General features: G+C 42.6%; 1 protein-coding gene across 6 annotated transcripts in view; it reads left to right on the top strand.

Annotated features, from left to right (window-relative positions):
- LOC139393258 (TBC1 domain family, member 22a) overlaps positions 1-17,798 on the top strand; it is a 188,304-nt gene that overhangs the window by 156,387 nt on the left and 14,119 nt on the right. For all 6 annotated transcript variants that reach the window (XR_011629759.1, XR_011629758.1, XM_071141737.1 and 3 more), the window contains one exon: positions 1,199-1,294. Coding sequence is in view for 4 of the 6 variants with exons in the window: in XM_071141737.1 (XP_070997838.1) it covers positions 1,199-1,294 (96 nt within the window). In the remaining 2 variants the exon portion in view is untranslated. The remainder of the gene's footprint in view (positions 1-1,198; positions 1,295-17,798) is intronic.

Below are 17,798 nucleotides of genomic sequence, written 5' to 3'. Positions count from 1 at the left end.
GACCATTCATGTGTCTTCTCAGCCAAGGGAGGGGGCTCACTCACAATTCTGCCTAAGAACACAGCCATGAATAAAGAATGGTACCAACACATCCTCCGAGAGCAACATCTCTCAACCATCCAGGAACAGTTTGGTGACGAACAATGCCTTTTCCAGCATGATGGAGCACCTTGCCATAAGGCAAAAGTAATATTTGAGTCGATATTTGGGTCCATGGCCAAGAAACTCCCCAGACCTTAATCCCATTGAGAACTTGTTGTCAATCCTCAAGAGGCGGGTGGACAAACAAAAACCCACAAATTCTGACACACTCCAAGCATTGATTATGCAAGAATGGGCTGCCGTCAGTCAGGATGTGGCCTAAAGGTTAATTGACAGCATGCCAGGGCGGATTGCAGAGGTCTTGAAAAAGAAGGGTCAACACTGCAAATATTCAATGCCATGCAATTGTCAATAAAAGCCGTTGACACTTATGAAATGCTTGTAATTATACTTCAGTATTCCGTAGTAACATCTGGCAAAAAATATCTAAAGACACTGATGCAGCAAACTTTTTGGAAATGAATATTTGTGTCATTCTCAACACTTTTGGCCACGACTGTACATTTGCAGATGAGATGCCTGGATGCTGAGCGTTTGTGAAGATCCGTATTACTGTGAGCACTTGAACACATTGTCCCATTTCCACTCCTTTCCTCCTTCAGTCGGTTTTAAGAGCTTTAATTGTCTTCCCCTGGATAGCCCTTTAGATGAGGGCTATAGACCATCTCACTCTCTCACTTTAATTTCCCTCCTTTATTCAGTGCTGTAGAAACAGGCCTGGAAATGGAATGAGCGTCTGAAGGAAGGGAGGAGAAAAAGTAAAGGGCAAATTTAAAAGGGATTTGTCTTTCAGCTCCTAGTCGAATGTAAATTATCTGATTGTGACAGAAAATATGTAGTCCCCCCCCCCCCCCCCCCCCCCAGTAAGCGTCCAAATTCCCACTCTGAGAGTAGATTTAAGTCTTCCTTTCAAACATAATGTCAAGGTATAGACGGCCTAAGTGGAGAGATGGAGGATGCTACAGTATTATCTTCACTGTCGCCCTACTGCTGCTTTCTAATGCTGTCTGTTCAATACTGAGTTCATTGTCAAAATAACTCAGGATATGTTAGAACATTTGTTTAGTTGTGTAATTCTGTCTCTCTCTCTCTGCAGGCTGAACCTGAGGGATTCTCTCACTTCCATCTCTACGTGTGTGCTGCTTTCCTGGTACGATGGAGGAAAGAGATTCTGGACCAGAGAGATTTCCAGGTAAGAGAGAAGGATGGAAATGTATGGTGTCGTACCTACATCACCTTTTACTGAAGTCCTGGGTGAGAAAAAGACCCCCTTTTTAATAGTGATGTTTCCACGGCTTTTTATTTGGAAGAGTGAGGTCTCTGACTCTATCCCCATGTTGCTCTATTTAAGAAAGGCTGTCATTTGGACTTTGGTCATTTGGCCACAAAGGGTGCAGTTTAAAAGGAGTGCATTGTTTATACAGGGAATAGGGTGTCATTTGAGACTGTTCCACTAAGTATGAATGTGAGTCCCAGTAGGGCTGAGCAGAGTGTGCCAGCCAGTGTGATCTTCTCTCCAGCACATCCCAGCCCAGCACTGCGCTCATCATTAACTACAGGGATCAGGGGTCATATTGGCTGCATTAGTGGGATGACAGCAGCAGCTGCTGCAAGGTGACATTGGCATGAAGCAGGAATCAGACTTTGGGCCCTGCCCCCTAGTTCCTCTCTTCTCTCCGTTTCTCTTATTGACTGAGGTATCTTCTCTTGTCTTCCCCTGCATGCATCTTCTCTTCTGTTGAAAAATACCTCTCAACCACGCTCTGAAGAGTTTTGGGTCAATGGATGCTGCTTCAGCTTTAATAAGACACGTTTCCAAGTTCTCCTTTCCTCCCTCCTAGTCCGTTATTACTCTTCCTCTCCCTCGTAGTCCCTCATTACCCTTCCTCTCCCTCGTAGTCCCTCATTACCCTTCCTCTCCCTCCTATTCCCTCATTACCCTTCCTCTCCCTCCTAGTCCCTTATTACCCTTCCTCTCCCTCCTAGTCCCTCATTACCCTTCCTCTCCCTCCTAGTCCCTCATTACCCTTCCTCTCCCTCCTAGTCCCTCATTACCCTTCCTCTCCCCCCTAGTCCGTTATTACCCTTCCTCTCCCCCCTAGTCCGTTATTACCCTTCCTCTCCCTCCTAGTGCGTTATTACCCTTCCTCTCCCTCCTAGTCCCTCATTACCCTTCCTCTCCCTCCTAGTCCGTTATTACCCTTCCTCTCCCTCCTAGTCCGTTATTACCCTTCCTCTCCCTCCTAGTCCCTCATTACCCTTCCTCTCCCTCCTAGTCCGTTATTACCCTTCCTCTCCCTCCTAGTCCCTCATTACCCTTCCTCTCCCTCCTAGTCCGTTATTACCCTTCCTCCTCCCTCCTAGTCCCTCATTACCCTTCCTCTCCCTCCTAGTCCCTCATTACCCTTCCTCTCCCTCCTAGTCCCTCATTACCCTTCCTCTCCCTCCTAGTCCCTCATTACCCTTCCTCTCCCTCCTAGTCCCTCATTACCCTTCCTCTCCCTCCTAGTCCCTCATTACCCTTCCTCTCCCTCCTAGTCCCTCATTACCCTTCCTCTCCAACCTAGTCCCCCATTATCCTTCCTCTCCCTCCTAGTCCCCATTACCCTTCCTCTCCCTCCTAGTCCGTTATTACCCTTCCTCTCCCTCCTAGTCCCTCATTACCCTTCCTCTCCCTCCTAGTCCCTCATTACCCTTCCTCTCCCTCCTAGTCCCTCATTACCCTTCCTCTCCCTCCTAGTCCCTCATTACCCTTCCTCTCCCTCCTAGTCCCTCATTACCCTTCCTCTCCCTCCTAGTCCCTCATTACCCTTCCTCTCCCTCCTAGTCCCTCATTACCCTTCCTCGCCCTCCTAGTCCCTCATTACCCTTCCTCTCCCTCCTAGTCCCTCATTACCCTTCCTCTCCCTCCTAGTCCCTCATTACCCTTCCTCTCACTCCTTTTCTCACCCTCTCCTCCTTCTTCCCTCTCTGTGCAGATTGAATTGAAACTGGTGTGTGGTTGAATATGTAGAGGTTCAGTGGTGCATGTCGCGAGGGGCTCAGTGTGTCTGTGTGTGTGTGCACGTGTGAGCATGCGCCTGTGTGTGTGTCCGTGTGTCGCAGTTGATTTATAGTGTTTACAGTGCCCACTGATTTAGTATTATCCCTGCTGCACCGCTGCACCACACACACACAGCTTGGCATGCAGACTGCCACCGACGCGCCAGAGGCACTAACACTCGCGTCCATCTATCCTCTTTTCGTCTTTCCCTGGGAGAGAGAGAGGGGACTCTCTCTTTCTCCGTCTTTATTTCGTCTCTCTCTTACCTCTCCCTCCTTTAGACCTCCAGTGTTCCTCTCCCCTCTTTCTTTGTCCTTTTTCTCTCCCTCTTTCTCTCTCGGTCCATCTGGCTCTCTTTTTCTGAACACATTTGGAAAGTATTCAGACCCTTTGACTTTTTCCACATTTTGTTACTTTACAGCCTTATTCTGAAATGGATTTCCTCATCAATCTACACACAATGACAAAGCAAAAGCAACAAAAACATTTTTTTTCCCTTCTCATTTATGAAAAATGTAAAACTATACATTTACATAAGTATTCAGACCCTTTACTCAGTACTGTGTTGAAGCACCTTTGGCAGCATTTACAGCCTTAAGTCTTATTGGGTATGACACTACAAGCTTGGAACACCTGTATTTGGGGATTTTCACCCATTCTTCTCTGCAGATCCTCTCAAGTTGTGTCAGGTTGGATGGGGAGCGTTGCTGCACACAGGTCTCTCCTGAGATGTTCAATCAGTTTCAAGTCCGGGCTCTGGCTTGGCCACTCAAGGACATTCACAGACTTGTCCCGAAGCCACTCCTGCGTTGTCTTGGCTGTTCATCAGACCAGAGAATTTTGTTTATCAAGTTCTGAGACTATTTAGAATTCCTTTTGGAAAACTGCCTGCGGGCTGGCAGGTGCCTTTTTCTGAGGAGTGGCGTCCGTGTGGCCACTCTACCATAAAGGCTTGATTGTTGGAGTGCTGCAGATATGGTTGTCCTTTTTAGAAGGTCCTCCCATTTCCAGAGGAACTCTAGAGCTCTGTCAGAGTGACCATCAGGTTCTTGGTTACCTCCCTGACCAATGCCCTTCTCCCCCGACTGCTCAGTTTGGCTAAGCAGCCAGCTCTAGGAAGAGTCTTGGTGGTTCCAAACTTCTTCCATTTAACAATGACGGACACCACTGTGGTTCTTGGGGACCTTCAATGCTGCAGAAATGTTTTGGTACCCTTCCCCATATCTGTGCCTCGACACAATCCTGTCTCGAATCTCTAAGACAATTCCTTCGACCTCACGGCTTGGTTTTTGCTCTGACATGAACTGTCAACTATGGGAACATGTGTATGCCTTTCCGAATCATGTCCAATCAATTGAATTTAACATTGAATTTGTAATACATTTGCCAAGATTTATGAAAACCTGTTTTCGCTTTGTCACTATTGGTTATTGTGCGTAGATTGAGTTTTACATTTTTTTGTTAATCCATTTTAGAATAAGCCTGTAACGTAACAAAATATGGGACGAGTCAAGGGGTCTGAATACTTTCCGAACGCACTGTGTGTTCCACCGTCATCACTGACTTACACCTCTACCTTACACCCGCTGTGAAACCTCATGAGAACATTTCTACCTTTTTGACTATAGTGCTGAGGGCCATGTTCATGTTTCTTCTTACTTAATTGCCTACAGTACAGTATGGCTCTACTTGGAATGGAATGGAGGTTTGACATTTCCCTCTCTGGATAAGTATGAGAGAGAGAGAGCGAGGGAGAGGGGGGGGGGGGCATATACGAGCGCTATAGGCAGAGAGAAGTGTGATTATGACAACTGAAATGAGTGTTCAATCTAAAGGTGTGGATTGGCTACACAATGAGTCACCATGGCGAACGTGTCACAAAATTAGACTTGGGTTAATGCCGCTGTGCGCGCGAGGGTGTGAGTCTGCGTGTGTGTGTGTGTGTGTGTGGCTGACATTCTCCCTGTCAGTGTTCTGTGCCTCCTGCTCTGACTGTGCTTTGACCATCTGCAGCCCCAGCTAGCCAGTCCCCTCCTCTGTACTGACCACTGATGTCCTGACGGCCAGGCCTATTCTTGGCAGAAGGGCTGGTAATAAGTTTGACCTAATTAGGCAGCCAGGCAGCAGAGGACCAGAATTTGACAGTAGACTAGAGCCAGTCTCGGGGCCATTATGTATCAGCCAGGCAGGGGAGGACCAGAGACCAGAGCTGGACAGGAGTCACAAGACGGACAGACGCAGACCTTGCCTACTTCCTTCATCCCAGGCCAAGGCCTGCTGTTCAGGCCAACCTGCCTCAAGCAAACCCACCCCAGTAATAGGGCTTTGGTCCCCAGAAAAACTAACCTACTTCTGGGTTTCTTCCCTTCTAACTCGCATCCAAGACTGGGTCTTTGGCTCCCAGCTAGCTAACCCACCCTAGTCTTTGGCTTTGCCCCTATTAAGTGGCTTTGGCTTTGACCTTAGCCTTCATCAAACCGACCTCGGACTCTAGTTGATATCCCCAGTAAATCCCCCCCACAGTGGGGCTGGTCCCCACCAGCAGCCCACCCACCCTGACTCCAGCCCAGCTCCAGGCCCTTGGCACCATCTCCACAGATTGGCCAGGCCTCAGAGCCTGCTCCATTACTCCCACAAACAGTCTGTCTCTCTCAGCAGTGACCTTTCGTCTGGGTCTTTTTGATTACCATGCAGTGACAGTTCAGAGCACACTAACTCACATGGTTCTGCTCTCCTCTCACACTGTACTGTACTCTTCTGGTTGCTCCAGGCTACACTTGCTCGCACTCGCTGACTGCTTCTCAAATGGTTCCCTTTCCCTTATGGGCCCTCGTCGATAGTAGCGCACTATAAATGGAATAGGGTGCCGTTTGAGACACACACTCTGCCGCTCTCCTCACTGGACTACAGCAAGGCTCAGGACTGATGAAGTGAACACTAGGCCCGCCCTGGTAGGGTTGAGCTAGTAAATGACATGAGTGATTATTTAAATAAAAACGGGCTTCAGTAATCTATAATTCACTGCTTCCTTGTTGTTGGGTTGGATCGGAGGGGGGGTCGTTTCAACGCAATTCACCTCAATGCGGAATATAAAATGTAATTGACTCTGAGTCGAATGGGGTATTGCATCCCTCCTGCACCTCCAGTAAACTGAATGACCCATAGAGGAGTGCATGGCATAGGGATGCTATGGCTCTGTTAGGCTGTTAGCTTGGCATTAGCCTGGAGGGATAATGACAGCTTCCTGTGGTTCAGACCTTGTTCTGGTCAGCCTCTCTAATCACAAAGTCTCTGAGTATATTCCTCTATGTCCCAAGAGCACTGCTTGTGACACAGAGTGCATCGGATTTGTTTGTGTGGGTGTGTGCACATGCATGTGCAGACACAGAGTTGAAGAATTTTCTTGTGTGTGTGTTTGTGTTGAGAGAGTTGAAGAGTTCACCGTGTGTGGGTGTGCGGGCACGCATGTCTGTGTGTGTTTATGAGCACTTGTCCGTGTGACTCCTCTCTCCACTGTGCCTGCCGTCTGCTCTCCTCTTTTTTCCCCTCTCCCCTCCTTGGCCCCCTTGCCGTGAGCCACCACAGGGCCACAGACAGCCAAATGTCAGAGCCCGCTGGCATGTACTGAGGCCAATATGCAGCAAATGAGCCCTCATTATCTATTTGTTTATCACATAATGGGAAGCCTTTTCTCAGGCTAATGAAACAGACACACAGGCTGCAGCCCAAAATGGTATCCTATTCCCTTAACTGCTTTTCAACAGGACTCTTGTCAAAGGTTGTGTGTTATTTAGGCAATAAGGGTGCCATTTGGGATTCAACCAAAGATTCCTTTTCCTCCCAGTCTCTGATCAGCGACTACATTTCCCCCGGCCTCTGGTTTCACAGATAATGATGATCAAACTGGTCTACAAATCAGGGCAGAATCTAGGCCCACCATCTTGTAATGCATCCTGGACCTTACCTTAAAACCTGTTGTGACTAGGGGGCAGTATTTTAATTTTTGGGGAAAAAAACGTTCCCGTTTTAAACGGGATATTTTGTCAGGACAAGATGCTAGAATATGCATATAATTGACAGCTTAGGATAGAAAACACTCTAAAGTTTCCAAAACTGTAAAAATATTGTCTGTGAGTATAACAGAACTGATGTTGCAGGCGAAAGCCTGAGAAAAATCGCTGCGTTCCAATGAGTCCCTATTGAGCAGTGAATGGGCTATCAACCAGATTACTCTTTCTCCGTATTCCCGAAGGTGTCTACAGCATTGTGACGTAGTTTTACGCATTTATGTTGAAGAATACCCGTAAGAGGCTACATTGCGCAAGTGGTCACCTGATGCTCCCAGAGAGATTCTCGCGTAAAATACAGAGGTAGCCATTACTCCAATCGGTCCTACTGAAAAACTAGTTGTCCCGATGGATATATTATCCAATAGATATTTGAAAAACACCTTGAGGATTGATTATAAACAACGTTTGCCATGTTTCTGTCGATATTATGGCGCTAATTTTGAATATTTTTCGCTATTTTCGTGACTGCAATTTCCGGGCGATTTCTCAGCCAAACGTGAAGAACAAACGGAGCTATTTCGCCTACAAAAATAATATTTTTTGGAAAAAAGGAACATTTGCTATCTAACTGGGAGTCTCGTGAGTGAAAACATCCAAAGCTCATCAAAGGTAAACGATTTAATTTGATTGCTTTTCTGATTTCCGTGACCAAGTTACCTGCTGCTAGCTGGACAAAATGCTATGCTAGGCTATCGATAAACTTACACAAATGCTTGTTTAGCTTTGGCTGTAAAGCATATTTTGAAAATCTGAGATGACAGGGTGATTAACAAAAGGCTAAGCTGTGTCTCTATATATTTCATTTGTGATTTTCATGAATAGGAATATTTATGTCCGTTGCGTTATGCTAATTAGTGTCAGGCGATGATTACGCATGCGGGATGGGGAGTCACTAGAGGTTAAAGCTAGAATCCTTATATGGTGAAACTGCCACGTCCGTTTGGGATATCACAACGCCAAAGACGTTCCCGCAATCAATGAACACTGTTTTTTATTTTATTTATTTTTTACCTCTGACGTCATCGCACGTGCGTGAGAACAGCAGAATATGTACTGCAATATGTTTGACCATGCTGTTGGATGCTCCTCTCCTCCGTTGAATCGGCGAAACCAAAATGTTGACATAGGCACTGGGGTGAAAATACCTTTACTGCAGGATATAACATGTGCTTTATACGGCTTATATACAGGTTTTACTTAAAACAAGCCGTTCCTATACATACAGGTTCCCTAGAGCATCATTTGCCTGTCTAAAGTCAGCAGTCTACAAGCAGTCTAGCGCTAGCTGCTGTCTTAGCTGTCCATTACCTGTCCTATTCAGTTGTCTTTGTCTTGCCATACACCAGAGGCTGGCTCACCTGACACCTCTCACACACCTTTCCTCCCAGCTTAGCCCTGTACAGAACAAGAGGCCTCACACACTGCCTCTGTCACCCTCTCTATTTCTGTGTGTCTGTCTGTCCAGGCTGGTGAAGGACACCAAAATTAAATCTAGAATCGGCTTCCTATTTCGCAACAAAGCCTCCTTCACTCATGCTGCCAAACACATCCTCGTAAAACTGACCATCCTACTGATCCTCGACTTCGGCGATGTCATTTATAAAATAGCTTCCAACACTCTACTCAACAAATTGGATGCAGTGCCATCCATTTTGTCACCAAAGCCCCATATACTAACTAGAGGTCGACCGATTAATCGGAATGGCCGATTTAATTGGGGCCGATTTTCAAGTTTTCGGAAATCGGCATTTTTGGACAGCGATTTGGCCAATTTTTTAAATTCATTTTAAAAACATTTTTTTACACCTTTTATTTAATCTTTATTTAACTAGGCAAGTCAGTTAAGAACACATTCTTATTTTCAATGACGCCCTAGAAACGGTGGGTTAACTGCCTCATTCAGGGGCAGACATTTTTTTTTACCTTGTCGGGGATTCAATCATGCAACCTTAGTTAACTAGTCCAACGCTCAAACCACCTGATTGCATTGCACTCCACGAGGAGACTGCCTGTTACGCGAATGCAGTAAGCCAAGGTAAGTTGCTAGCTAGCATTAAACTTATCTTGTAAAAAACAATCAATCAATCATAATCACTAGTTAACTACACATGGTTGATGATATTACTAGTTTATCTAGCGTGTCCTGCGTTGCATACAATAGATGCGGTGCGCATCGTTGTTCCAATGTGTACCTAACCATAAACATCAACGCCTTTCTTAAAATCAATACACAGAAGTATATATTTTTAAACCTGCATATTTAGCTACAAGAAATCCAGGTTAGCAGGCAATATTAAACAGGTGAAATTGTGTCACTTCTCTTACGTTCATTGCACGCAGAGTCAGTGTATACGCAACCTAATTTGCCAGAATTATGGCATAGCATTGAAGGTTGTGCAATGTAACAGGAATATTTAAACTTGTGGATGCCACCCATTTGATAAAATACGCAACGGTTCCGTATTTCACTGCAAGAATAAACGTCTTGTTTTCGATATGATAGTTTCCGGATTCGACCCAATTAATGACCTAAGGCTCGTATTTCTGTGTGTTATGTTATAATTTAGTCTATGATTTGATAGAGTAGTCTGACTGAGCTGTGGTAGGCACCAGCAGGCTCGTAAGCATTCATTCAAACAGCACTTTTGTGTGTTTTGCTAGCAGCTCTTCGCAATGCTTCAAGCATTGCGCTGTTTATGACTTTAAGCCTATCAACTCCCGAGATTAGGCTGTTGTAACCGATGTGAAATGGCTAGCTAGTTAGCGGGGTGCACGCTAATAGTGTTTCAAACGTCACTCGCTCTGAGACTTGGAGTGGTTGTTCCCCTTGCTCTGCATGGGTAACGCTGCTTCGAGGGTGGCTGTTGTCGTTGTGTTCCTGGTTCGAGCCCAGTGAGGAGCGAGGAGAGGGACGGAAGCTATACTGTTACACTGGCAATAATAAAGTGCATATAAGAACATCCAATAGTCAAAGGTTAATGAAATACAAATGGTATAGAGAGAAATAGTCCTATAATTCCTATAATAACTACAACCTAAAACTTCTTACCTGGGAATATTGAAGACTCATGTTAAAGGAACCACCAGCTTCCATATGTTCTCATGTTCTGAGCAAGGAACTTAAACGTTTTACTTTCTTCTCCAACACTTTGTTTTTGCATTATTTAAACCAAATTGAACATGTTTCATTATTTATTTGAGGCGAAATTGATTTCATTGATGTTGATGTATAAAGTTAAAATAAGTGTTCATTCAGTATTGTTGTAATTGTCATTATTACAAATACATTTTTAAAAATAGGCTGATTTAATCGGTATCAGCTTTTTTTGGTCCTCCAATAATCGGTATCGCCATTGAAAAATCATAATCGGTCGACCTCTAATACTAACCACCACTGCGACCTGTACGTTCACGTTGGCTGGCCCTCGCTTCATACTCGTCACCAAACCCACTGGCTCCAGGTCATCTACAAGTCTCTGCTGGGAAAAGCCCTGCCTTATCTCAGCTCACTGGTCACCATAGCAGCACCCACTCGTAGCACGCGCTCCAGCAGGTATATCTCACTGGTCACCCCAAAGCCAATTCCTCCTTTGGTCGCCTTTCCTTCCAGTTCTCTACTGCCAATGACTGGAACGAACTGCAAAAATCACTGAAGCTGGAGACTCATATCTCCCTCACTAACTTTAAGCACCAGCTGTCAGAGCAGCTCACAGATCACTGCACCTGTGTATAGGCCATCTGTAAACAGACTATCCAACTACCTCATCCCCATACTGTATTTATTTATCTTGTTCCTTTGCACCCCAGTATCTCTACTTGCACGTTCATCTTCTGCACATCTACCATTCCAGTGTTTAATTGCTATATTGTAATTACTTCGCCACCATGGCCTATTTATTGCCTTACCTCCCTTATCTTTGCACTCACTGTATATAGACTTTCTCTTTTTCTACTGTATTATTGACTGTATGTTTTGTTTATTCCATGTAAACTCTGTTGTGTCGAACTGCTATGCTTTTTCTTGGCCAGGTCGCAGTTGCAAATGAGAACTTGTTCTCAACTAGCCTTCCTGGTTAAATAAAGGTGAAATAAACAAATTAAAAATCTGTGATCTTTGTGACCAATACCCCTGAGTCTGAAAGCAGTAGAACACATTTAACTATTGATAGATGGATGGGGTGAGGGAGAAAGAAAATAGAAACGGCTGGAATCCATCTTCCACAGTGTTGTTGTAACAGTTTTGATTTAAATTGAGTTTAGACTCCAATGGTAAGGGCTTGGAGTTGAGACTCTGTCGTGCAGGGGTTGTTGCATGGTGCTCCCAGGGTTCTGTAAATCTGTAACTGTTCACAGTTCTACACCACAGACCAAGAGCACTTACCCTGACACACATTTAGGCACAAGCAATGGCCCCAGCAGCTCCCGCAGCCAATCAAGCATGTGAAGCAGAAAACTTAAAGTTATGTGCTCTCATAATGGACATCGTACATGAGTGCAGGCCTTAATTAAAAAGAGAGGATGTATGGCCATGTGATAACCTGCATGTTAACTCACACTTAGAATATCACATTATTAAACACACACCTCTCTCATCTATCATTCATTCCCTTAATATTATACTGCAGTTGCTGTTCAAATTTTCTCCAGCCATATATCACTTGGTTTGTTTTGATTTGTTTATAGTATTTGTTAACTTTTTGACAATACAAAAGCATACAATTTAACATTTACATCCACACATTTCAACAGACATGAATGACCTCACACTTGCTCAGTCCCACATGTTCCCACTGTAACCTCGCCCATCCTGCCTGTCTCACAATAACACTTTCTCATTTCTCATCCCCAGCTCTAGTGCTTGCAATACTTTATGCCATATAGCTTCAAACTGCACTATTCTGCCTCTCTGTAGCCCACATTTTTTCAGTATTTAATGTGTTTGAGATATCCGTTGTCTTAACGATAGAGGGTCATTTAATTTACAGTTGTTTAGCAAACCCTTTTCAAAATGATTGATGAAAAAGTACAGTCAGTCCAACACATTGGGTATTCTCCTCGTATGCCATGTTTTAAATTATGCAAATAGGCAGATTTAAAGAGAATTTATATTGTAAAACTTCTGACAGCCAACTCTCTAACTCCGCCCGTAACTTTTGGACTTCATAGCACTCCCAGAAAGCATGAATCATTGAGTCACTGTTAGTTTTAGACATGACTCTGCCGTTGTGCTGTAAAATTTGGGAGTTTAGTCTCTTGTATAAACATTTCTGTCCATTAGTTTATACTGGATTAACCGTACATTTTGTTTATGTTCCAACACTTGTGTGCCAATATCTTTTGCCAATATCAGTTATTTTTAGATCTTGGTTCCAATAGTTTATTTATTTTTTCCAAAGAGATTCAGTTGGATAGGCTTTCTGCAATGTTTTGTACATCTTACCTCGTATGAGTATCCTTTTCTTACTCAAATAGAATTCCCTCATTTGCTTTGATGTCCAAAAGTTTTCAGATCAATATTTCATGATATACAACTTTTAAGTTGCTTGCATTTGACAATGTATACGTTGGTCAGTCCAAAATTCCTTTCTTAATTCTGTCATGTCAGTAATTGTATTTCCTATTGCCAAGTTATTTATGGTTTCCATGCGGGCCAATTCATCGGTGAATTCTGAAAAGCTTTCCAAGTATTGTTCCATAGTGGTGTATTTTTAGGGATTGATATTGGTTCTTGTAGAATCTGTTTCATTTTCTTCCATATTGTTATAGTTTTCAATGTTCTTAGCTCCATCCTTTGAAAAAAGACATGAAAAGATTCTGGGGATGATCATGTGCATCTTCAGTATTGTTTTCAGTATTGTTCCTCTTTAGTGCGTTTAACTATATGTTGCAAGTAAAAGCCTTGGGTGGCGAGTTGATACATTTCTACATCTGGAAGGTTAAAACTTCCCTCAGAACTATGAGCATGCAATACTTTACCATTTATTCTATTTTATTTGCCCATATAAAGTCTGTTATTGCAGAGTATACTTTTTAAAATAATGTCTTCGTGGGGTAATTGGTGTTGCCGAAAATAAATATAAAAACTTTGGGAACTATTCCATTTTAAAGAGGTTTATATTACCTTTAAGATTCATGGGAAGATTGTCCCATTTAATTAGATATGCTTTCATGTTGTTGAGTAATGGGATAAAGTAAACTTTACATATTTGTTGTTTGTCACGTTCTGCAAAAAGGAGGGGGGAGAGAGGGCATCCCTGTCTCGTGCCCCTTTTCTAAAGAAATATCATCACGTGTTATTTGTTTATTTTTTTCTTTGGGATATTTGTATTACATTTTTATGAAATGTATTATTTCATCTGATAAGTTGAAGGCTACCAAAGTTTTGACTAGAAAAGGCCATTCAAGATGATTGGAAGCCTTTTTGGCTTTTTTATTCGTATTGTATTATACTGAAACTTGTTCTTGTATTTGTTTATAAGTGTCTGTTTTAATAAACCTTGTTTGATTAATATGTATCAAGTCTGATGAGATCTTTTGTAATTCTGTTGCTTATGAATGCTTATTATTTTGTCACAATTTATTCAACTTATGTGTCTGTATTCTGCAGACTGAAATAACTGTTTGATACATGTACAGTTGAAGTCGGGAGTTTGCATGACCTGAAAGGCCGCTCAGCAAGGAAGAAGCCACTGCTTCAAAACTGCCATAAAAAAGCTAGACTACGATTTGCAACTGCACATGGGGACCAAGATCGTACTTTTTGGAGAAATGTCCTCTGGTCTGATGAAACAAAAGTACAACTGTTTAGCCATAATGATCATCGTTATGTTTGGAGGAAAAAGGGGGATACTTGCAAGCCGAAGAATACCATCCCAAGCGTGAAGCACGAGGGTGGCAGCATCATGTTGTGGGGGTGCTTTGCTGCAGGAGGGACCGATGCGGAAGGAAAATTGAGGAAGAAAATGATGTGAATATATTGAAGCAACATCTCAAGACATCAGTCAGGAAGTTAAAGCTTGGTCGAAAATTGGTCTTCCAAATGGAAGATGGCAAAATGGCTTAAGGACAACAAAGTCAAGGTATTGGAAGGGCCATCACAAAGACCTGACCTCAATCCTATAGAAAATTTGTGGGCAGAATTGAAAAAGCATGTGTGAGCAAGGAGGCCTACAAACCTGACTCCGTTACACCAGCTCTGTCAGGAGGAATGGGCCAAAATGTACCCAGCTTATTGTGGGAAGCTTGTGGAAGGCTACCCAAAACGTTTAACCCAAGTGAAACAATTTAAATGCAATGCTCCCTAATACTAATTGGGTGTATGTAAACTTCTGACCCACTGGGAATGTGATGAAAGAAATAAAAGTTTAAATAACTCATTCTCACTACTATTATTCTGACATTTCACATTCTTAAAATAAAGTGGTGATCCTAACTGACCTAAGACGATTACTTTTTATTAGGATTAAATGTCAGAAATTGTGAAAAACTGAGTTTAAATGTATTTGGCTAATGTGTATGTAAACTTCCGACTTCAACTGTAACTCGGAAGCACTGAATTGAGTGACGTGTGTTGTAATTTCAGTAAATAGGAACACTATTTTGTCCCATAATGTAAAATACATTTATATGGGAAAGCAGTCCATACCTGGTGCTTTTCTCCGCCCTAATGTTTTACGAGTTTAATATTTATTTTGGGGTGACTCTTTTTTTTGTGTCTGTTGTAGTGTTGTTGAAATCAGATTTATATAGAAGCTTTTAAAATTGTTATTAATAGTGTAACTAATTAAAGGATTCTGTTTCTAATCAAACCATCGTTTAAAATTGTAACTTGTTTGGCGTGTATTAGTTTTGTCAGGGCTGTGTTTACCAGATTAATTTGCCATTAAATAGTATGATTTAATTGAGTTTAACCTGTAGTAGTTGGCTCTCTTCAAAAGTAAAATATGATTTTCCTGCTTAAGTTCAGAAATGATGTTTTCTCCTTTACCTTGTAAAGATTTTCTATGGGCTTTTTCTAAGATAGAGATTTTTTTTCTTTCATTTTTATTTCTAACTCCACTTACACTTTTTCAAGTATGAGATTATCATTCCCTAATGTATGCCTTAAAAACATGTTGTGGCTGGTGATGCTCTACTTGGGAGAGTGGGTCCACCGACAGACTGAAGTGAGGTGAGTGGAGGCATCACACAAACTTCAGGGAAGTGTCTGATGCCCTCCCAGTCGCCTAATAGGCAGTGTAATGATACGCTGAGAAAATAATCATTTTGTAAGTAAACAAATGAGAAGAGAGCTCATGCTTGTTTGATTGGTTAAGCAGGTAAATGACTAACTGGAAACTAGCAGGCAGAATGTTATTTGAAAATGTTCTCTCTACTGATCCACCTCAGGTGGTTGGGAACCGCTGCGACTGTAACTGGCATCTCTGTCTGCCTCAATAGCTTACTTGGCACCAACTCTCTTTCTCTCACACACACACACCACCTCTACTTCTCTCTCTCCCAACCCCCCCCCCCCCCCCCCCCCCCCCCTCTCTCACTGTTGCTTTCTCACACATGCACAAACTCTGCCTTTACGTCTCTCACACACACACACACACACTGTTGTTCAGGGCTCTGGAAGAATTGCAGAGTGCCTGCGGTGCTGTTTTCAGAAGGCTGAAGCACTCACTGCCATTCTACATTACCACCATACCCCTAGATACTCCAAAAACATTGACTAAGACTTTGGCTCTAACTGGCTCACCGTAGCGCTATGCTAGAACTCTTGATCTGTCCAACCCTCTGGCCTGTAGCTGTATTCGTAAAGATGATGTCAAGGCTATCATATCAAATTATACTCAATGGTGCCTTTCCATTTGGACCAGTCAGCTAGTGACGGAAGGTCAAGGGGACAGAAGAGTGGAGAGCTTGTGTTTCTTTCCTAGAATTCATCCAATTTAAATGAGGGCCAAATGTTTCATGTAGCATGAATAGCAATGGCTTCGATACAGACACCATGCCTTTTCTCTGTGATTTCATTACTATCTGGTATTGAATAAATGCTGGGAACGTCATTTGGAAAGTTAATTTCGGCCTGACTGGGATGTATACACAAAGCTATTAGTTTGGTGTAAATCGAAGATCACTATGTCATTGTGTGTTTCTCCTTGAGACAGATGTGGGCTCATACACACACACACACTCTCCTAGCCGAGAGAGAAAGGAGTTACACAGACGGCTTTAACGCAATTAAATGTCTGTCAGACGGAAGTGGAACTCTTTAAATGTCAGCTGCTTTTCTACTGATTAAATGTCCACGTTGAATGCATTTGCTTTGAAATACTCTATTCAATGTCTGTAGGCTTATACTTTTGAGTGTATACAGTGCCTTCAGAAAGTATTAAAAAGTGTGTACTGTGTGTAATTTTTTCTTTTTTTAAAATGTTTACAAATGAATGAAAATCTCAATGGCTTGAGCTAATAAGTGTTCAACCCCTTTGTTAAGGCAAACCTCTAAGTTCAGGTTTTATTATTTATGTCCTGAATACAAAGCGTTATGTTTGGTGCAAATCCAGCCGAACACATCACTGAGTACCACTCTTCATATTTTCAAACATGGTGGTGGCTGCTTCTTGTTATGGGTATGCTTGTCATCGGCAAGGCATAACATTTTGTTGTTGCTGAAAATAAACGTAATAGAGCTAAGCACAGGCAAAATCCTGGAGGAAAACCTGGCTCAGTCTGCTTTCTAACGGCCACTGGGAGACAAATTCACCTTTCAGCAGGACAATATCCTAAAACATAGGGCCAAATGTACACTGGAGTTGCTTTCCAAGACGACATTCAATGGTCCGGAGTGGCCTAGTTACAGTTTTGACTTAAATTGGCCTCAAAATCTATGGCAAGACTTGAGAATGGCTGTCTAGCAATGATCAACAACCAACTTGACAAAGCTTGAAGAATTGAAATAATAATGTGCAAATATTGTACAATCCAGGTGTGCAACCTCTTAGAGACTTACCCCAAAAAACTCACAACTGTAATCGCTGCCAAAGGGGATTATAACATATATTGACTCAGGTTTGGGAATGATTATGTAAGTGAGATGTTTCTATATTTCAAAAAGTACCCAATTTGTCATACTTGAGTCATTTTCTATTAAAGGTATCTTACATTTTACTCAAGTAAAAGTGAATCACCCAGTAAAATAGTACTTGAGTAAAACTCTAAGTATTTGTTTTTAAATATACTAAAGTATCAAAAGTAAATGTAATTGCTAAAATATACTTAACTATTGAAAGCAAAAGTATAAATAATTTCAAATTCCCTGTATTAAGCAAACCAGATGGCACCATTTTCTAGTTTTTTGTTATTTATGGGTAACCAGGGGCACACTCCAACATAGACAGACATAATTTTTCAAACAAAGCATTTGGGTTTAGTGAGTCCGTCAGATCAGAGGCATTAGGGATGACGAGGGATGTTCTCTTGATACATGCATGAATTGGACTATTTTCCTGTCATGCTAGCCATTCAAAATAAAGCAAGTACCTTTGAGTGTCGGGGAAAATGTATGGAGTACAAAGTACATAGTTGCCTTTTGG

This window comes from Oncorhynchus clarkii, chromosome 33 (assembly GCF_045791955.1).
Source record: "Oncorhynchus clarkii lewisi isolate Uvic-CL-2024 chromosome 33, UVic_Ocla_1.0, whole genome shotgun sequence".
Lineage (NCBI taxonomy): Eukaryota > Metazoa > Chordata > Actinopteri > Salmoniformes > Salmonidae > Oncorhynchus > Oncorhynchus clarkii.
The sequence above is the reverse complement of the archived record's forward strand: the minus strand, read 5'-3'. Positions and strand labels throughout refer to the sequence as shown.